Genomic DNA, 22,804 nt, shown 5'->3' on the forward strand with positions numbered 1-22,804 from the left:
ACTGATGCAGTAAATGGCAGTTCTTATGTTTTTATTCCTGAGTCACTCGCACTAGTTTTGAGTGTCTGCCTATATTCCTGGTCCCTAACCCATACCTATGGGTTTTTGTATTGTGTCTTGTATTCTCATGAGGTAGGCTGAGTACACAAATACAGGGCATGCACTACTGCTATAAGTCTTGAGGTGTTTTTTTTCAAATATCGTCACCTACTCCATGCCTCAGAACAAATGTTAAAGTCCTTACCATTGGTGAGGTCCTGGATATACAGTTGTTTATACATAGATTAGTTTCCAGTATCCTTAATCCTTACTGGGTACCCTCTAATAGCATGAGTAGTCTCAATGACCTTCAACATTGTTTAGGCCAGAATTGTCAAAGATCCAACCTGCAGAGCAATGGCATCCAGTCCACAGGGCTTGGAGTGGTGTAAATGAGGGCAAGGCCTGTCATTGAAATCTGGGGTATAGGACCTTGTTAGGGACACTGGTAGTAGGGCAAATGGTGGTTGTGTTAACCCCCACTGCTCCCTAATGATGCTTGCCTTACTACTGGAGGTAGATCTTGCAGCCCAAGAGCACCATGGTCCAGGGATCCAGCAAGTTTGACCCTCCTGATTTAGGGTTTTGGATTCTAGCAACTTCTTGAGTTTTTGTAAAAGCTGTGTTTGGGAACCAAACAACTAGTTAATGTTGGGGAATTTTTGTACTGCGATTACCCTTTAGGGTGCATTCTTAAATGGTTTCTGTCCACCTCTGAAGTAGCAGACATGAACTACCAGGAACAGGTATGTTTCTAGTTTCCGTTGAGGGGTTTTTTGTCGTTGAACATGTCTTCAGACTCAGCATCACCCTTCTCTGTTGTGTCTCCTTAGTTTCAGGACAGTTCCACTTGTGTTAATATAAATCAGGAGTAATTTTACTGCTGTTGATAAGGTTCTGAATCTAAAATTGGTACAGTGCAATCAGCAGAGGTCCTCTGTAGAACCATAGAACATTTGAAATACCTAGCATTACCCTGGCATCCAGTAGCGAGACCAGAGTTGTTAACACTGCATAACAGTGGAAGTTGCTGGTGCTTCCTGATTTCTTAAAATTATAGTATCTTTGTCTCAGCTCCTGTGTTGGTTCATGCTGAGAATTAGACTGGGTTGGAATGGAACTTGTAGCTGACTGTCAGGGCTAAAGCGTACTGTTTACTTCAGCCTTTTTAAGTGTTGCCATCTGTTAGACTGACGAGGACAGCCAAACCTTTGTTTGACATTAATCCCAAGAACCGATTGCTCATTCACTCTACAAGGAAGCTGCTTAAAAACTTTTTTTTTGCAGCTGGAAAACCTCCAAGAAGAACTATATATGTTTTGTAGAGCAGTGTTTCTCAGACATATTGCATCTTTCTTCCCCTATAGTGCTGGAAAGAAAATGTGCAAGAAAAGACTTTGTTGGTAGACATATCTTTTGAAAGAGAGGAAAATGATTTATCATCCTCCTGAGAATGTGTAAAAAGCAAGGAAATGGTGCATTTTCTATCATGTTTATAATAATGCAAAGTTGGACTGAGAAACTCTTTAACAGGCTTTTTTTTTTTTTTTAATGAGACATTTCCACTTAGGCAGGATTGTCTCTTTGGTAGCTAGCATGAAACAAAAGGTTCTTTTTTCTCAGTCTCCAGTGAAAAGGATTATGTAGTAAGGAGAGCTTCCATTTCTTTGCATTTGGCTTGCTTTTACTGTTCCTGGGTAAAGTGGCATTTTTGCTACCAGGCCCAAATTCAGTTTCTTTCTGAGACACTGGGTTCCAGAGCAGAACTGTTAGATGCCCAGCCTGCTGTAACATATTTATGTGGCTGGCATGGTACTAACACAGATTTGGAAAAAAAAAAAAAAGTCTTCAACACTTGTTGAAAAGGGAAGGGAAGGGAAGTGAAGACTCTGCTGCAGACTAGGTTCTTTGGGTAAATCTGATATCTTTTATTAGACAAACTCAAATAGTTTAAAATTTTTTCCAACTATTGGAGTTGGTCTACTAAAAGATATTGGATTTACTCAAAGAACCCAGTCTGCCTATGTCCTTAGACCAACACGGCTACAACCTACACCCCTGACTGCTGCAGGCTTTCTGCGTGACCTTGGGCAAGTCAGTGTCTCTGAATTCTCCCTGTATAATGGAAATAACAATACTGCTTTTCCCTGTTCCAGCCTGCTTTATCCCTTTAGATCATTGATTCTCAACCAGGGTGCTAGGGCACCTTGGAGTGTCGCAAGATCTTTTGAAGGGTGTCATGAGGTGCAAGAAGATAAGCAGGTATGAGGAGGTAAATGCAGGCTCAGGCTCTTTCCTGCCTGGCTTTTCCTCCATTCCCAATACCTGGCCTCTACAAGGAGATTAGCACTGTAATAAATAAATTAACTTTTGAAATAGGGTGCTGATCAATTCACAAAAGTTATGGAGGGGTGCCTTGAGTCTGAAATGACTGAGAACTACTGCTTTTAGATGGCAATAACTGTCTCTTGCTGTGTATTTGCATAGCATCTAGTACCATGGGATTCTGACCTTAGTACCCCTAGAGCAGTGCTTCTCAACCTTTTGAGGCTCAAAGTACCCCTGGATGGTTTTGAAGCAACTCTTGGAAAATGCCACCTCTTAACTTTTACTCCTTTTTGACTACAGAAAAATAACAGCAGTTTTTCTTTTGCAAAGAATTCAGAAAGACCACAACTATGGATTTCTATTCAAAATTTCTTAGTTTATCATGTGAATCATGTTTGTAAACCTAACAGTGCCAACATAGTGTGGTATCCCGTGGCACCCTTGAAAGGATCTTGAGGCACCCAGGCTGCTATGACACTGTGGTTTAGAATCACTGTTCTACAGAGTTACTACAATATTAATAACAGGTAAGGCTTCCTAACCCTTACAATCGGAAAGAAACATTTCAAATTTGAATGGAGTGTGAATGATGTAGTTCTGTCTTTTTGTGGCTGCTGATAGCTGTAAGCCCTGTCTCTAAGGCTGTGTCTTCTCTGCAGTTAGCCCAAACAATCGCCACCTGCTTCCAGGCCCTCCGTTTAGCCTAGTCTGACAGTGAGCATTACAGTAGTGTTGTAGCCATGATGGTCCAGGAATTATGCGAGAGGTAAAGATTTTTTGGGTTGATAACTTTTATTGGGCCAATTTGGGATAAAATTAGACAAGATTTCGAATGCAAGACCTTCTTCAGGTCTGAGAAAGAAAGCAAGTGCAGTGACTTTTAAGAACAGTGGGTTGAGCTGTGGAATTGAAGGGGGGACAAATTCCCAGAGGTAGCAGACAAGCAATTTATCACAACACCCCCTCATCCCACTCTGAAGGATCTGTATTCTCTAAAGGCCTGACCTTCTGCCCAGAGAAAATAAACTGACAAGATACTAATATTTGAAGAATTAGAAGAATTCTTTTCCAGACTTTGCCTGAAAGAATACTTCCAGAACCAGGACACAACTACCTCTGAAAACCCTTGCCAACAACTGAAAAAACAGACCATAATAAAACATCAGACTGGATGCATCTCAGCAGATGCAGCCACACGCTGAACAATTGTTTCAGGACGCTAACAGCAAATTTCTTGACAAATGCCAAGACCACAACAACCTCTCTCCCACACCAGGATTTGCTGTGGAACTGAAAAATATTGTTGAATCTTTTTCACACCAGCTTCAGGAAAATCTACTTTCACTTATCCTCAACTCACCTATCCCCAGGAACTTTTTCTGTATGCTCCCAAAAATTCACAAGGTAATGCTGGTACTCCCATCATATTCAACTGTGGTACCCTCAAAAAGCAAGATCCTAGAAACACAAGAGAGTTCCTCAGCAGAACCCAGAACATCAATTACCTCCCTGGGAAGGTCAGATTTTCATCCACATCCCACACCATGAAGGTACAGTTGCCTGCCTGAAATATCTACAAGAATATGGAATATGCTTGGATATGTAACAATATGTTGCACAAATCATCCACTGCACCCTCACCCATAACAGCTTCACTTGCAACGATCTACTTCCTCCAAACCATGGGTGCAGCTGTGGACAGAAAGATGGCCTTCAATATATCAGTCTCTTCATAAGCCACCTGGAGGAAGAATTTCTGGAAAACCACACTGTCAAACCTGCACTTTATCTGAATTACATAGATGATATTTATCATCTCAACTGAATACGTGGACTCACTTATTGACTTCCACAGTTTTCACTCCTCCATCAAACTTTGTCTGGAATACTCCTACACGAGCATCATATTTCTAGACACCACGATTCGCATTCAGGATGGCATCCTACAGACTACCATATACAAAAACCCACAGACCACCATACTTACGCCACAAAACCAGGAATCATTCCAAATGTGCCAGAAAAGCTGTAATCTACAGTCGGGCCCTCAGATACCACTGCATTTGCTCTGATGAGAACACTTGAGTTTTCCGCTTGACCTGCCTTTAATCTGCCTTCATATAACAAGGGCACTCTGGTAGAGAAATAGACTGAATCTTTGAAAGTCACCCAAATACCCCGCAGTAACCTGTTACAATAAAAAAAGAAACCCCCTTGTGACTTGTGTACCTGATGGTTACCAACCACCCAACACTGCAACCAATTAGAAGAATCATCAAACAGCTACACAAAAATACTTCACAAAAATCAGACCTTGAGATAAATATTTCCAGCTGCTCTGCTTCTGGCTTTCAGACAGCCCCCTAACCTTGACTATTTGGTCATCTTAAAGCTCAACAAACATCAACTGGGACACAGCCTTGCCTTAACAATAGATAGTTAATCTGTCAACACACCTCCACTGCTACTACAGTCAACACCTCTGACAATGAACCCATCGGAATCTGTGGATCCTGCCATGCCTTTCCTAATACCTGATGCAGTGCACCAAATGCCTTTGTGATAACTACATGAGTGAAGCTAAACAGCAATACACATTTGAAAGAACTATCACAGAAAAAAAATATAAAGGTCGGAGATGCAGATGTACCAGTACATTTTTCACCAAACAGCTGCTCCCTTTCTGACCTCTCTATCCTCATTTTAAAGGGAAATCTACTAAATACTTTTACAAGGTGAGCTAAGGAACAAAAATCCATAAACTGACTGGGCCCTAGGCACCAAGGACTGAACATTGATGTTGATTTTGACACACTATAATCTACCTTGTTCCTGAAATTCTTCCTACGAAGTACAAGTTACAATGACCCTCCTCCTTTTTGATAGGTCTTGATCTCTCGGTAATCAAGCTTTTTTTCTTCTAATTGCTTGTCTGCTGCCCCTGGGAATTTCTCTCCTCCAATTTCACAGCTCTGCCCATCATTCTTAACAATTACTGTGTTTGTTTTCTTCCACAGACCTGAAGAAGAACGCTTTGTATTCAGAAGCTTGTCTAACTTTATTCCAGCTGTACAGTTGGTCCAATAGAAGATATCGCCCCCTAAAAATCCCTGCCCTATGAACATTATGAAAGCAAGCTTTTTATATGTTGTGTCCTCCCTGTTTCTATACTAGCTTGTATACATGTCCAGAGACCTATCCCTTGGTTCTCTGTATTGTGCTGAAACACTCTTAAGATTCCACCCCTGTCAGTATTATCAGTTGCAAGAGCACTTATCTGTTCTTGAGGTGAAGTAGGGGAGGATGGTAGGAAGGGCATTGGAGGAATGTTGATACTTCATTAATTTAGCTTGAATACTGTTTGGCTAGGGATAGGCATTACACATAAACCAGTTTAAATGATCAGAAGCTGGTTTAAACCTGTAACAGAACAGATGTTTAGTGCACATAAACTAGTTTGAACATGGCTGAAACTGGTTTGAGATAAACCTGGTTGAATGTAGTATCAGACTTAACTGATCTGACTCAAACTTCAGAAGGATGATAGTTTATGCAACGTCTGTCCCAGATACCTTGCTGGTTTAAGATCAACCAGACTCCCCCAGCATCCCGGTGTGCTCTCTGGGCTGGGTGGGGCTATCTGCTCCACAGCAGAGCTGGCCCCGCCTCCCTGTTCCCTATCTGCAGCTCCAGCAGAGACTTGCTCCCCTGCCCCATCCTTCACTCCCTGCTAAATAGGAATTCCCCCCTCCTCTCTGCCTTGCGGAGAGGTATCTGTGTATTAGCTAGCGGACCACATGCTGGCTATGGTCCATGCTGAATCAACAGGTAGCTGGTAATGTCCCTCTGTTGTTTTCTTAATGGGGCGATAAACATTGAGTTAAGGGTGATAAACACTGTTATCAATTCCCTGCTGGGCTAATCAGAGCATTCTGCAAGGCTTAGGCCCACGCACTGCCCCCACCACCCAGGTCAGTACTATAGAAGGGAAGGGAGGACTGCTTTAGTGTCCCCCACCTTCTAGCCTGAGCCACTCACTGCAGAAATGTGCCTGCATGTCTGTGCAGTTACAAAGTGATTGAGCTAAACCAGGTTAGACTAACCTGCAAAGATTGAATCAATTCAGGCTCAGGCTTTTTGAATGTCTCTCCCTAGCCTTTATGATGTTAGTAGGCTCCAGTCACAATGGAAGCAGAGCCCAGGGGTGGCCAAACTATGGTTTATGGCCGTGTGCGGCTCCCAGGTAATTTAAATGGATCTCCTAAAGAAAGATAAATATTATTTCAATAAAAATATTCTTTTTCTATCAAGCTCCTGTCAGATGTGCAGTCAAAGGCACAATGAGAGCTGATGTGCAGTTGCCAAAATCACACTTCTTGCCACGTCACACATGCAGGGCTTCTGGGCTGCATGATCAGGATTTCAGGCTCCTTGCCCCAGCAAGTAGCAAGCTTCTGCTTAGATCTACTCCAAGCCACTGCTCTTTTTCAAGGGCTCCAGTGCAACTCTGTAACTGGGAGCAGCAGCTGATCATGACTCCCAGTCTTGGGGGCCCACTGGGGCCCTTGATTCCAGCGGGCCCCTGAAGCTGGGAGCCCCAATCAGCCTGGACACTCATTTAGTTAATGATGTGATAGGAGCCAGCCATAAAGTTATTACACATGTTTTATATAGTAACATTGTGGCTTAGTCCTTGTTATATCACACCATTAATTGGATTAACATGTGACTGGGTAGCTACTTAAGATGTGATTAACTGGTTAATCATGTCTTATTTTCTATGTTTGACTTTTCTCAATTCTTTCTTATTGCTTATTCTGAGAAGGTGCAAATCTACCCTGCCATATTCTACAGAGTCATTCAATGACAATTTTTTATTTAACCTGAGGTGCTATGAACTGAACAGTGATTCTGGGCATGCACATCAAAACCTTGTGTCTGTTGGCTTTGTAAGGATTTTGGTTTGCAGCTAGAAGAGTTGTGGAGTTCAGCCACTCCTGTTCCAGTGTATACTCCCAGATCAAATCAAATAAAATTCCTCCATTTTTATTCCTTTTTTCTATTGGATATTGTTTCATGTATTAATTTTTTTCAGTATCTATTATGTTCTTTAAGTTAAACAAAGTTTAACTTAAACATTGTTTAACTTGAGTTAAACAGTGGCTAGGAAACTGACTCTGAGGCAGGAGTCAGAGAATAATATAATAGATGGAACTGAGTCAACATGGCACGTGATGACCAGTGGCATCCGCCAGGGTTCAGTACTCAGAGTGATGTTTTTTAACATATTCATTAATTATTTGGATTTGGGTGTTGAAAGCAGACTGGCAAAATTCACAGATGACACCAAATTATGGAGGACTGTGGTCACACTGGAGGATAGTCTGGGGATACAGGCTGGACAGGCTCGTAGGGTAGGCAGATCAAAACCTGGTGATGTTCAACACCAAGAAGTGTAAGGTGCTCCACCTGGGGAGAAACAACCTGCAACATACCGACAGACTCAGCAGTGCTACACTTACTAGCACCACAACCGAAAGAGACCTGCGGGTCTTGATAGACTGTAGAATGAACATGAGCCACCAATGCAATGCCTTAGCTGGCAAAGCAAGCAAAATACTGGCATGGACCTACCAATGCATCTCAAACAAGACTAAGGATGTCATCCTCTTGCTTTACTCAGCCTTGGTGAGGCCACAGTTGGCGTGCTGCACCTAGTTCTGGGCTCCACACTTCAGGAAGGATGTGGAGAGGCTTGAGAGAATCCAAAGGAGGGCTAGGTTTATGGTTAGAGGTATGGAGAGCAAGCCATATGATGAGAGGCTGAGAGACATGGGTCTGTTCAGTGTGGAGAAGAGAAGACTCAGAGGGGACTTGGTGGCAGCTTATCAATATATAAAGGGCACATATCACAGACTGGGAGAACATCTGTTCACCAGGGCTCCCCAGGGAAAGACTAGAACTAACGGTAAAAAATTGCTAGAAGACCGCTTTAGATTAGACATAAGGAAAAGCTTCTTTACAACTCAAGTGACCATAGACTCCCGCCAAAGGTGGTACAATCACCTACTCTGGATATCTTCAGAAAACATCTGATCACTCACCTTGCTGGGGTCATCTGACCCCAGCAGTCTTTCCTCCCCAAGAGCAGGGGGACTGGACCTGATGATCTCGAGAGGTCCTGTCCAGCCGCTAACATCTGTTAATTTAAATTGGTAGAACTTGTAATCTTATTGCATGTAGTTACCAATAACCATAATATATATAATTTAGTATATAAAATTTGTCAGCTTAACTATATAGTTTTATTGGAAGCTGTAAATAAATGATCAGTACTGCTACAAGGAAACTTAAATAACATAGTAATATTATTATAAAGATATTTTTGGTATGAGTGTTTGCAAACCAAAAGATCCTTTTCACCGAAGAAAAAGAAATCATTTTTATTCTCTGCAGGTATTCTTTGTTACTGGTATGTCTGTGCCTAGTTTTCTTAGAGCAAGAGAAACTTGCATAGATAGCAAGAAAGATCAAAGTGTATGAGGGTAGAATGTCACTTTTTCAGTGGTATGTTTCTTTTGTGCTAACAAAGATGACTTTCATAAGATAAAATAGCTTAGTATTTGGGCACTCCATATATGAAGCCTTAATTAAAATTAATGTTTTGTGTTTTGTTTTTGTAGGCACCACCACCTGTAAATGGAGATCCTATTTCCACAGAAGGTACAGATTGATTGCTTTTTCTCCAATCAGCTATGTGAATTTCATAGTCATAGAAAATGAGGGTTGGAAGGGACCTCAGGAGATTATCTAGTCCAACCCCCTGCTCAAAGCAGGACCATCCCCAACTAGATCATCCCAGCCAAGGCTTTGTCTAGCCAGAAATTTGGCTTTCATTTTAAACAAAATGACAATGTGGATCAGTTAAGAACTTTTTTTTCATTAGAGCAATGGTAGCAGTTAAACAGTGAGAGATCCTAAGGTTCTTACTCCTATTGAATAATAAATTAGAGAAACTGAGTAATTTCACAGAAATCAAAAGGACATCTTATGGACTATCCTACCGCTCATTGAGGGGAAAGAGAGTGTAGCAGAGCGCATGTAAGTCCCAATGAGCAGTTTTATTAATTGTTTTCTCACACTCGATAAAAAGTGACATATTACTTTTAGATTAAGAGATGTGGCTTTGGTGGGTTTGGGTTTTTTCCAAATAGTTCCCTACTGTGACTTGTGAAAAAGTGACCAAAGCCAGATTTACTTATTCATTATCATTTAAATCAAAATGATCTCCTGTCCTATTCTTTATGTAGTGGAGGAAGAAGACTCCATCTTTGGTTTGTTCAGTAAGCTTAATTTCCTTAGAAAAGGTCTTGGAGCTGGGGTTTCTAATGCCAAGAGTACTGCATTGAAAGAAGCATGTGCCCTCTTATAACTGTGGGGTTGGGGAAAGACAACAAGCAACTGAAAATGATGAGTTAAGTTCCAAATTGCTTGCAAAGTAACATCTGCAGAATCAATTTCATGGGAAAGAAAGTTTCATTCCTTCTGTCCTTATATGGTGTGCCAATAAATAGCATTTATTTACTAAACTATTCCATCTCAGACATCTGAGAGACAACTGCACAGAGCCTGCCTTTGAAGTTTGCAAGAGATTGCAGCCTCAAGGCTGTGCAGTGTTGCATGCAATTTTCAACAGAGTTGTATCACAAAATAAAATATGATTGCACGGGTGCACATTTCAAATGGATTGTTGATACGTTGTGTGGAGTTTTGTGTTTGGGAGAGCAGGGAGCTGAAGGGAGAAAGCTAAAAGTACAGTGCATCATTTTAAAGTAATTTTGCATCTTGTTAGGAAAGCAGCATTAATACCATTTTGATGTGTATCTTTGTTTTAGTTAATTCATGGCATTTTCTTATCAAGTGATTGTTGGAATGTTCTGAAGTCACATCATCAAATCCCAAACCATCTTTTCTCCCTGACTTTGAAGACAGGCAAGCAAATGCACTAATTGCTGGATTTCTGTTGAAACAATTTTTTCAAGAAGCATAAACCTTCTATCTTATAAATAAACACTGCCATTTTTAAATTGTTTCCTTTCTGGGTCTTTCTTTGTGCAAGTATTTTGTTTGCTTGTCTCTATATTTGAAAACTTTTTGATTCCTCTGATCCACCCCAACTGTGTTCAGTGTCATAGAGGAGATGAGACACAAAGGTAACTTGAGGGCATCTTTGTCTCCTGGTGTACATTAGAACAGTCTGAGTGCTGCACTAATTTATGTCAACTGCTCCAGGTCCCAGGGGGCTCCTCTTGTTTTTACGAGTCACAAGATGTAGTAATGCCCTTTCCATGCTCCCTTTCAAGCAGGTAATAACCCTCTAATTCTTTCAGTTGAATGTATATGCAAATATGTAACTATATATACATCTTCATGAATTGTGTTGTTATGCATTTATTCTGCAGTTATCCATTTGCAGATTTTATATAATTGTGGGTGGCACCTATTTGCTTTAAAAAATGACAACATTATGGTAAGTAAGTGAACTGGGAAGTACAAATTCCATGATGATTAAAATAAGGATGTGGATGTGTTCCTTAGATAACTCTATCCCTGTGACTTTGATCCTACAGGAAGGGGGATTTTTTTACCCCTTGAAAATCATTCATTTTTAGAATTGTGTGGAGCTGGAAGGCTTTTGCTGTTATCTCACCAGTGAGGAAAAATTGATGAAATATATAGAATTAAGCCTTGTGACTCCAAGGTAAAAATGTCTGCCAGACCTGCTTAATTAATTGCTAAGCATTGACTTGTCTACCAACATTTCCCAAAAATATTTTCCCTCAGTATAACTCCACTCCTAGTACATAAACTGCTGGTGTTTTAACACTGTCACTGAGATGTATTGTGAGTGGGGTTACAGTGTATGGTGATTGAAATAGGGCAGTGTGATATTAGTGTTCGTCCCTGATACAACTCTCCTGGTACTGGTGCACGAATAGGGAATTTAAAACGCTTGTTTAATCACATCTCAGGGGACTGTAGTTCTGAAATGAGATACCTCTACCTGACAAAACACTGGTTCCTTGCAATCGCAGTTTGTTGATCTCATTTTAGTGACAAAGGACAGTTTTACTGGTTAAAAAACCACCAAACACTAGTGGGGTGGGTTTTAGTTCCCAGTTTGCCACTATCCTGCTGGGTAACTTTGATCTAGGCTATGTAAGGTATTACCTGCCCGGAGAATTATAGCTTTCCGGGTAGAAGCCGTGAGTGTACAGGTGTTTGCGCAGTTTCTCTCATAACAAAAGTGGCTGTGCGGGGGGGCAGGCCAGGAGCTGAGATATGTGGGCATGCGGAAGGGGGAGAGGCACCTGGCACTGGGGGGGGGGGGGGCATCAGGCATGGGGGATGCCCTACTAGGGGTGGGAGCACTAGGCACGGGGCGTACCCCAAAGGGTGAGGGAGAGCATACTGGACATGGGGGTGCTGTCAGGGGTGCCCCAGAGGGGTCACCAGGCATGAGTTGCCCAGGGTGCAGCGGGGCAGGGGTGCTGTCCCTGCTGAGGCCCTCCCCCAGTCGAATGGCCCGTGAGGCGAGGGCGCTGTGGGGCGCAAGGTGCGGGCAGCGATCGTGCCAGTCTCCTCACGCCGCTCGGGCCTCACCTGGAGCTCCCCGTGCGCCACTCTGGGCTCCAGGTCGTGGGAAGGGAGGTTAGACGAGGTCCCGAAATATAACTTATCTCCCACCTGGTAGAAGTCACTCTTGGGAGAGCAAAAAGCTGTACACTTCCCCTAGCAACCTCGCATATTCAGCTGGAGGTCTAATCTTCAGCCTATTGGGTAAACAGGCTCCATCCTGTGTTCAAGAGTAAGTGGTTTAAGCTGTGTTTTTTGTTGGGGTCAAACACTATTGTCAGTTTGGAATAATGGCAGGCACCACTAATAAACCAGTATGACCTGGAAACCAGTAGGAGTCACGTGGCAGAAAAGGCCCTTGTGCCTTCCAGAAACCGGAGTCACCCCATTATAGAGAAGGTGAGGGGGGCAGCTGCCTATTGCTCCCTCCCAGTTTTTCAAACCAAGGTCCCCAGTGAGGGTGGGGGCTTTTCCCTGCTGCTCAGTCCTTTCAGCTCTGGGACACTAGGAGCTGAGGGAGTGAGCATCACAAGTCCCTGTCTGTTCCTTGCACTGGAGTCCCCAGTGTGAGGAGTGGGCAAGGGCTTTGACTGCTCTTGCCCCCCTCGGTATTGGAGTACTAGAGCAGCTGCTGCTCCCCATGCTTTCTCTTGATGGAGTCAGTCCAATCTCAGGAAGGTGCAAGGATCAGGGGAGAGGGGGGAAAGTTGCAAGCTGAACACCTGTACTGCTCCCTCTCTCAGAATCATTTCTAGTATTGAAATTTTCCACTACTAGAAGTAAACACCTGTATGTGGCTCAAGACCTTGCCTCGGTCTGTGCCTCAGTTTCCCCATCTGTAAAGTATTATATAACACCTTTATGAAGCACCTTAAAATTTACTGAGGAAAGATGCAGCATGACAGCTACACGGTATTTAGAGCTTGCATGGTTTTTCTCCCATCTTTATGGCATGTTTCTTGTGATCCATACTTAGCAAGTTCAGTATAGATATTTATAGCTATAGCAGAGAGTATTAGATCTATAAATCTAATGGCAAATTTTCAAAAATAGTAAAGTGTTCCCTGTAGTGTCCTGATTCCATGTTGTCCCTCTCAACATAAAACTAACTCGGGTTACTTGTGCACTAATCAGATCAGGTAACAGCTTCCATGTTTGCCTGCATGGTGATTGTATCTAATACAGGGGTGGGTGTTTATTTCGGCTGGAGGCTTACTGAATGAGTTCTGGTGAGTTGTCAAGGGCCGCACACACACAATCTTTTAGATGAAATCACTTTCACAAATTACAGATAAAAAAAAAAATATTAAAAATTTAAAAAATCTACTGTCACATTTTCATTTTATTTAAAAAATGGTTTTTGTCTTGCTTTATGTTTTTTTGAGTAGTGTATATAAAGGCAATTACACAATAGTGGAAAATAAAGTTTTATTCTTGTTTATTGTATGGGAGGGGTGTGGGGGCTGTGTGTGGGGGGTGCTGTCTGTGTGCAAGGTCCCAGGAGCTGGCCGGGGGCAAAGAAGTGGGGCCGGTAGGGGTCTTGTGCAGCAGGGTTTGCCCAGGCAATGCAGGTTCAGGTGCGGTTTGACCACCCCCATCTGACCTGCAGCTGCCTCTGTGGTGTTCCTCATGGGGCTGGACCTTACCCAGGGCAGCCCACACTGCATTCCCAGCCAGCGTGCACAGCTTCCTGCTGTGGCTGCAGCCTCCTGGGTACTGTTCAGCTGCTCTGGCCTCCAGTGGCTCCTTCTCTGGCCCCTGCTGTGTCACTCCAGGCGGAGGGAAAGCTGCAGCTGGGTAGGTGCTGGCCCAGCATGGGGGACTCCAGCTACCAGCCGCCTTCCACCTACTCAGCCACCTGCAGGTCATTGCGGCAGGCAGGCAGAGGGTGGAAGGTGGCCTGGGGCTGTAGCATGCTGGGGCAGGAGCTGACTGGCTGCAGCTTCTCCCCTGCCTGGAGCAGTGCAGCAGGGGCAGGAGAAGGAACCAAGCAGCACCAGGAGTAGTCCCCCTGGGAAGCTGTGCATGCTGGCCAGGGCCAGAGACAGTGGGCAGGGCATCTGCCCCAGGCAGGAGTTGGCAGGCACTCGTCCATGGGTCGAGTCTCACCAGTTTGCTGGTGGGGCAAATCCAGCTCGTGGGCCGTCTGATCTAATATGATGACTGCCCTGAAAAGCTTTTAGGCTGCAAATGGACATTGTCCTTTTTCTGCTGGAAAAATGTTTGGCAGCACAAAGCCCATTTCTTGCCCCTTGTTGTGTCCCAGATACCCCAAAAATGTTTGTGGTGATTCCTGGTGACAGTTTGTTGCACCTTTATCATGAAGGATGTCTGTTCACTTATGGTGTAATCCCTGCAGCCTGGGACTGCCTGTGCTCTCCAGCTTCCTCAGGTAAGTGATTCTGGGGCACGTGTTTCACACTGCAGAGCAAAGTACCCTGGGAGGTTACCTGAGCCAGGCAGCCAGGACTATTGCCCTGCAGTATTGGGCTTCTGAAGCCCTGGGAGTGGCAGAGTCCCAGGTGGCATCTGTATCTGCCAGTCAATCAGATCCACTGTGCTAGGACGCATCCTGGCACGGCTAATTCTGAGACAAAAATGACATCTGTTTGTAGCCTTAGAGACAGCTGGGAAATGAAAGGCAGTGTACACAAATCTAACTTTATGTTGTATTCATTGGTCACTGGTGGAATTTATTTTTCAACAAAAGGTGAAGTCTTGAGTACAAATGAGTATTTGTGACCAATCTATCAAAAATAGATCACCCATTCAGCATAAATGGAATGTATGTTAGAACTGTATTTTCAAACCCATTAATGGTTTGAGTAGGGTTTGTTAGTGACAACATTTTCACAATGTGAACCAGATAATACAGATTTCAGTGGCGACACTGTTAGGGGAGGAGAATAAGAGATTATCTAATTCTCTTTGCAAGTAAATAGTACTAAATGATGTCTTTGCTGCAAAACTAAAATTATCTCATGTGCCCAGTACTGTCATATATGCATTAAACTAAAATATTTCATGAAGTGTAATATAAATCATAGAAAATACAATATTGCCTTCAAATGACATTCAGTATCTCTTACTTTCTAAATACAGAGGCAGGCAGTAAATTGTAAGAAAGTTAAAACACAGTTAACTGTATCACAACAGAATTGAGTGAAATAGTTTAAGAAAAAATAAGATAGGGTAAAGGAGATGGGTGAGAAGCCTGGAAATATATTTTCAGTTCTTCTTGTCATATAGACTCACAGTTTTTCTTCTAGGCAAGGACTTCGGCAACTTTTGAATTGGTGCTTATATGTTGTATGTGAAACTGAAATTGTAGTGAGAAGCACAGCTACTGTACAGCAGCAGCCACTGTTCAACAGCCACAAGGTAAGAAAACAGCCTGTTAGTAGCTGAAATGAAAGACAAACTTAGACTATTTCCTGGAAATAAATCTTTAAAAGAAATACAGTATTTACTCAAATATAAAATTAGGTTTTTTTTCCCCTCAATCAGCATGGGGAAAAAAGCTCCTTGTCCTACATTTGCATATGAAAAAAACCTCATTAAATACATTGTCTACCATTTAACTGCTGCCAAAAGCAGCATGTACTCAGTAATGGAAACCAGCTATGAAGCTGATTAAATGCAGCCAATACTGCACCTCCTTTTTTAATTTTGTGTCTCAGGCCAAATTAGCCAAATCAGTTCCAAAGTCCATTGAACAGAGCTCATTCATTCAGGTCCATGTGGGGCTTCAGATACCAGGCATCCTACATGCAAACTCCAGGCCTGGAGGACTTGGGGTTCAGATGCCCCTGAGTCTTCCATGTCCTTAGCCACAAGGCCAAAGGAGCAAGCTAGGGAGAAATCACCCATCTTTATAAAATAGTGTGTAGCCAAGATTCTCCCATTGGGAGGCTATAGTAGACTTGTAGGGAGGCTGCCTGCAGTGCGATGGATAGATCTCCACCCTCAACTACACAAAGTCATACAAGGTCAGGGAGAAGGGCAACAAAACCACCTGGTGAATATACCATCTCCTCTAAAAGATGCTACCTTCCACTGTGGTGGTGATCATGCCATCTCCCCTAAAACACATGGCCCATCTAAATAAGATACATGGTAGTGCCCCTTCCTCTCTTTTCGAAGTTATTGTGAGCCACAATATTTAATATATTCCGACTTCCTTTTCACTCCCACAGATGAGCTGTGCCTTTCTTTCCCATTTCCTGTGATTCCTGTTTCTTTACCAGCCTTAAATGTCTGGCAGATACCACAAACAGAGCCCCAAAATTTACCCAGAATCCCTCAATCAGGCACTCTCTCAGCCTGTCACACATTGATTAGTGTGGGCCTGTCCTCCATGAGGTGGAGCTGGACATTTTGGAGGATCCCAGGACTCATAACAAGAACACTTGGTTCCAGTCACGTAGGTACACAACTGTTGATCCTCTGAATCATGGTGTGCACATAAGAGGTCTAGTCAGATGTTTGATGAATTTGTTTGTGGCTGACAAGCCTGGTTCGAGTGACACAACTTGTTACAAATTTCATAGATCCCTGTGTTATTTCAGTTGGAGTCCAGATTTACAACATGCTGCTTTCTTCTTTCTTGCTTTGCTTCCATCCTCTGAATCAAAGCTGCTTGATGTTGAACTGCACCCAATGCCAGATGTTCCCTCCAGACCAAATAGGATTCTGTCCTCTTCTACCAGCTTTGTACTTTGATGCTGAACATCTTCCTATCATTTTTTGCACACATTGTGGTACAACCATAGCAGGCAACCGCACTTTCTAGAGCCATCTCGAATCTCACTAGACAAAATATTTTTGGGGATACACTCTTCTCCCATTCTCCTGATGTGGCCAATCCATCACAACCTTTTCTTCTTGAGAATGATTTCTACATGCTCCAGTACCTGTGTGTTTGGTATTCTGTCTTCCCACTTTATTTTCAGGATCTTATGCCAATGTCTCATAAGAAGCTGTTTAGTCTCTTGATGTGCCTAACGTATGTAGTTCATGTTTCTGAACCATAAAGCAGGGATGACAGCACACACATCTCGTAGATTCATATCTTCACCTTAGCTGATAGTTTGCTGTTATTCCATGCATTAGTGTTCTTGAATGCATGAAGAACCAGGAATGAAAAGTAGATCTTAAAAAGCACATGCATTAAGTCACACCTCTGTTTAGCCCCATTATTGAAGGTGTTTGATTCTTTGTTTTCATAAACTACAGTTGCCTTCATCCCTTGATACGAGTGAATGATGTTCAGCACTTTGAGGGAACAGCCCAGTTTCTTTAGAACAGTAAAAAGGCCCTGTCTGCTGACAGTATGAAAGGCGTTCATCAGATTGATGAAGGCTATGTACAGAGGTCTTCGTTTTTCTCTACACTTCTCTTGCAGTTGCTCGAACTAAAATACATCAATGGAGTGGAGTGTCCTAAGTGAAAACTGCATTGACTTTCAGATCCTTGCACCTAGAGATTGCAGCCTAGGGAACATGATGCGAGTGACATTTTTTCTGATGATGTTCCTCTGTAGGTGTCACAGTTGCTTCTGTCCCCTTAGTTTTGTATAATTGTACAAACCTTTGAAATAGTGCGGTACCACTTTCTCTTTCCACCTGATCAGTGTACCTTCATAAAGCTTTACAAGTAATTTGTCATTGGCATATCTGTAGATATCAGCAGGCAAACAGTCGTTGCCAGATGCCTTGTACTCAGGAATCGAATGGGTTGCTGCAAATCTAATGTTGGCTCATTGTCTACATCCAGGGCTCTCAATCTTTTTCTTCTGGAGCACCCCACCTCCCCCTACCATGCTTTAAAAACTCCACAGCCCACCTGTGCCACAACAGCTGTTTTTCTGGATATCCATAGGTGACATGGGGGGGCATAGGCAATGTGTTAGAGGGCATGTGCCCCCCCAGATTTATGTGCCTACAGCAGACACAGGGCTGCAACCTGGCTGGACTGGCATGGGCAGGAGCTGAAGCGACTTGTTGCTGCTGCCACTGGGACCCGCACACCAGTTGTGCTGCCAGCAGCATGAGGAGTAATGGACTGGGGGCTGGGGGGGTGGGCTATGCTACTCTCACTTTTTCCCCTGCTGCCAGCCACTCATCTACTGGGATATGGCTCTAACCTAATGCGATGGCCCAGACACTGCCACGGCTCTCCTCAGGCCACAGCACTCCCCCAGTGGGGACATGGGGTGGGGGATAGTGCAGAACCCTGAAACCTGCTTGCGTCCCCCCACGGGACTGTGGCCCCCCATGTTGAGAACTGCTGGTCTACATTGTAACTTCAAACTGTAGTAGTCCTTTGAGCTCTGTGTTTGATTTCAGTCTTGCTGGCGTATGTAATTCCAGTGTGTTCAACACTCGAGTTGTTTTTGTTTATCAGTAATGTCATTTCTGTTTAAGTCTTTCATAGAGCTGTTTTCTTCTTGATTGCACCAATTGTTCATTTGATGCCTTTGTACATTCATTTCCAGTCATGAGTGGGGGCTAATTAGCACCTGGATCCTTTGTAGGGGATATCTGGAGTCCACACGTATACTAAGCAGTGCTGAGCTGTGGGGTCACCACGGCTTGAAATGGTGTTGATTCTTCTGGGGCCCAGGCCGATGAACTGTGGTGAATCATGAGTCTTTTGGCTTGGGGCTAATATCATTTATAGTTTGTATTATATGTAAGTAGGTATAAAAGTGTTGCTTAGAAGTGTGTTAATGGAGTACCTGTGCTAAAACTTGCAGCAGTTTCAAAAAAGGCAAAATACAACAATTCTGCATGAACTAAGTCTATGGGTACCCGTAGTAGTATTTTGCTTGTATGCAAATTACAGGCATGTTGATACTAAGTCAATGTTTTGAAATTTGCCCCTTGCTTTTATGTGCTCAGGGAGGGTAGGGTCTGACAGTAAGGGCCTGCAGGGGAAAGAAGTTGGGGAGGCAGAGGGCCAGGAAGCCACCTGACCCCCCAGATTTATTTTCCCTGCTGTAGCAGGGAAGGGGGACAAATTCAAGGCAAACCTCCAATAATTAGATTCTGTACCTGGAAAATTATAACTTTTATAAATTTTCCATATATTGAATCTAATTACTGGGGGGTTGTCTTTTATTCAGGTTCATCTTCTATTTGAGTACATATAGCACATATATATGGGGCACAATGAACTGATTAGAAATAAGACTGCTGTAGTTGTACTGGACTTTGTGTAAATTACATATAGGTGCAGAATATTTTTAAGGGTAACTTTCCAGGAAATACCAAGTTTCATTTAAGTTTTTTGAGGTCTGTTTTTGTGCTAAGGTGGTGTGTACTCCCTTTACAAATAGAAAGCAGTAGCTGCTCCTCTAAGTAGCTGCTAAGCTTCTAATGATACTGAATCCAAACCTCAGTTCCACAATTGAAAATAGGGTGTGAGTTTTACTTAAGTGGAAATAAGTGTCCAATAAAACCATTATTTCCTTTACAGTGTGAAAATAATAGGATTGTGAAAATAACATGCTATTGTCACAGTTAGGATGTTATTTTCACTGCTGTTACTAGCAGCAGACATTCTTTAAGAAAAAAACAAAAAGAAAAATCATGCTATCTCTGAAGTGATTTTTGGAAAATTGTTCGTAGATGATACATGTAGAAAGTGTAAGGTAGCTTTTATTCTTCATTCATTTGGGACGATTTATCATAACTTGCCTATAGTGACTGGGATGTTGTCTCCTGGGAGCTTACGGCATCTAAGCATTCTAAATTTAAGAAGGTATTATTCCACACTTTCCCTTCCTTTCTTGAGACAGCACCTTAATAATAGGATGTATTTCAGTTTTACAAAGGAGGAATAATGCTTCTCTAAGATAGTGTAAAGGAAGACATCCTGTCCTTCTCATCTACACTGTGTAGTTTACAATGATTTCTTAGAGCATAAAGGCCTACTGCCAGCCTGTAAAGAATAAGTAGGGGTGAGATCTAGAGAGCAAAGGAGTGGTAAAATTAATTGTGGGAAACAGAATGGTTGGAAAACATACTAAGGAGATTCAAACAAATATGAAAATGAGAGGACAGCATAAAGCAGGAGGATAAAATGAGGTGTTTCATAGTAATTTTGTTCAGATATTATGGCAATACATACAAATGTTTGATATATTGTTGGGAGATGTCAAGGGGCATGTTTGTCCAGTAAGATATGCATTTGGACATTAGGGATGGATCCAGGGTGGGTACAGTGGTACAGCTGCACCCCTTTTTCTGACAATGCAGCAGAAGCAGCATCGGGGGTCTTTAAGTCCCTAAAGAAAATAAGAATCCCCATTTTCTCTTCTTCTCCCTGCTTAGAGACATGCCCCCTCCCTCCCCCTCTCCCAGCTGTTGCTGTCCCCACTGTCCTCAGCCCAGGCCCAGCCCAGGACAGCGGCAGCGGTGGAAATGGGCAGGCACCCTCCCTGTCTGATCCTCCTAGGTGTTTTCTGGCAGAACAAGAGCAGGTGTGGTGAGAAGGTGTAGCAAAACCCCCATTTTTTTTCTTTTTTAAAATATATATATGATAGATATACATTTCCTTCCCTTCCCCAATTATTTCTGGCTTTTCTTTCTGGCTTTTCTTTCTCTCCCTATAGACAAGCATAAGCGAGCTCAGACTTAGGATAAGCTTTAACATTTTTATTTTGGTAGCAAGTTTTTGGTTTTGGATATTCACTTTTTTATATTGTATTATTATTAGGTTTGTATTGTTTCTTACTGTTGTATATTGTATTCTGTGTAATAAAACTATTATTTGGACCCCTGAGTTGGGTTTTGCTTTACTATGTTTTGGCCCTGCTCCAGTCTCTGCTCCTCGCCCCTCTAACTTCTGTCTCATTTCTCCCTCTCCTGCTTCTGGCTCACTGCCACCTCCAATACCTGTCCTGAGCTCTTCTCTGCCTCCAACCCCCCTGTTTCTTTGCCACTGTCTTATCCCCACTGCCTTCTCCTTTTCCCCTGAGCAACCAGGTTTCTGCCTGTTTCTTTCCTGGCTGCCCTCTGCTTGTCACCACATCTGCCCCCCCACAATATCTCAGCTGTCTGCCTCAGTTTCCAGCCTCAGTCTACCATAAGTAAACCCAAGCCTCAGTTCCTCAGCCAGCTTCTCTGTAGTCCACCGGTTCAAATCCCGGTTCTGGCAACTTTAACTCCCTATACTTTAACTCTCTCTCTCACCTGACCCTTCCCCCAAGTATCCCAGGTACCCCAAGCACACACATACACACTGTACCATCCAAGTTAGGAACTTACCTGTGTGTATGTGTAGGTGGGTTGTATGTGTGTGAACTGGTGTGTCCAGCCCCCATACAGCCCAGTTGGAGTGGTTCTGGAGCTCCCCTTGCTCCTGGGACAGTGGCAGCGGCAGGCAGGGGAAGGGGGAAAAGGGAGAGAGAGGAGACAGGATAGGAAGGAGGGGGGAATTCTCATCTATTTTTGGTGACCTAAAAAAAGTCCCCAGCTGTTGCTCCCATGATGTGGTTTGACCTCCTCAGGCTTTGGTTTTCTATGGCTTGTGTCTGTAGCTGAATCAAAACAACTGAGAAATAAAAATGACATCCACTTCACCCCAGTGGAGTGCCAATTTGTGGTTATGTAAACAGCATCAATATTAATGATTTCGTTTGATTATTGTAGCAGAAGCATCCCGACATTCAGGAGTTGTGTGCACAACTTGTGTGACATACATCACTTTGTCTTCCATGTCCAACCTGACAGTACCACATGCTTGAATATTTTTTTCTTAAAACAGCAATTCATTGAGATTTGTCAGTAGTTAGGTGGTTCTTTTTGTCTTTTACGAAGGGCCAAATATTTTATTTGAAAATGAGATGACTATTCAGATGAAATAGCTCAGTGCCTAGTATGTTGTACTAATAGGGTGCTATCACCTTCCACTTTTCTGTCTAGGGCAGAGGTGTCAAGCTCCCTGGGTCCCCTGGCTCACATCCAGACCATGAGGAGCCTCACAGACCAGATCCCGGTGCACCTTTGGTAGTGGGGTGAGCCACAGCAGTGATCCTAAGCAATACATAATTCAGTAGTGGGCCTTACCCCCTGAATTCCTGGCCCTTTTAAGAGCCTTGTGGCTGGATGATACGGCTTGCAGGCTGGATCTTTGACACTCTTGCCCTAGGGCATACTACTGTGATCCTAGATTCTTTATAGATGCCACCACATTCAGTACTAATTCTTATTTGGCTATTATCTTTGAAAGAGACCTTATCAGTACTACTGTTTGCAGTCCCAGACTGTGCTACACACAAGCAAATTCATTTCTCTAATTGCATGCCTTGTCTTGCATAGCTGATATATCTGTGCTATTAATGCTTGCCAGGGAATTAAGAAGTCTGTCTGTCTATAGATGAAACTGTTTTAAACAGAAGTCCCTAATTTTTGGTGTAATGTTCATTATTAGTAGATCCCTAGGTAGTCTCTAGGGCTTGTCTTTCAGTGTAAAAAGAGTAAGTGCAGCCATTACATTGGCTGCATTTCACAGGAAGCAAGGTATTATCAAGATGTGCTCTTTTAAAGGGACTTAAGTCAGGGTAAGCATATATAAGCATAAAGAAACAGATGTGAATCCAGCTGAATCTGCCCTTTGTTGCTGCAGTGCTGAGTAGTTAAAGCACTTTCCTATATTATATTTTTCTTATGATGAGTAGTCAAAGGATTTGTTTGTAGCTAAAGCACTGGATTGGAACTCAGAAGATGTGGGCTCAATTCCCAACTCTTCTATAATCATATGTGCCTTTGGGCTAGTCACTGGGACCCTGCTACAT

The 22,804-nt window shown here is 43.0% G+C and overlaps 1 protein-coding gene across 2 annotated transcripts in view; it reads left to right on the plus strand.

Annotated features, from left to right (window-relative positions):
- PPA2 (inorganic pyrophosphatase 2) overlaps window positions 1-10,459 on the plus strand; it is a 60,298-nt gene extending 49,839 nt beyond the window's left edge. For both annotated transcript variants that reach the window (XM_090036767.1, XM_090036766.1), the window contains 2 exons: window positions 9,051-9,090; window positions 10,263-10,459. In XM_090036767.1, coding sequence (XP_089892893.1) covers window positions 9,051-9,066 — 16 coding nt within the window. In that variant the 3' untranslated portion in view covers window positions 9,067-9,090; window positions 10,263-10,459. The remainder of the gene's footprint in view (window positions 1-9,050; window positions 9,091-10,262) is intronic.
- The last annotated feature ends 12,345 nt before the right edge of the window (window positions 10,460-22,804 follow it).

Source organism: Crocodylus siamensis, chromosome 2 (assembly GCF_052110815.1).
Source record: "Crocodylus siamensis isolate JL-2025a chromosome 2, ASM5211081v1, whole genome shotgun sequence".
Classification (NCBI taxonomy): Eukaryota; Metazoa; Chordata; order Crocodylia; family Crocodylidae; genus Crocodylus; species Crocodylus siamensis.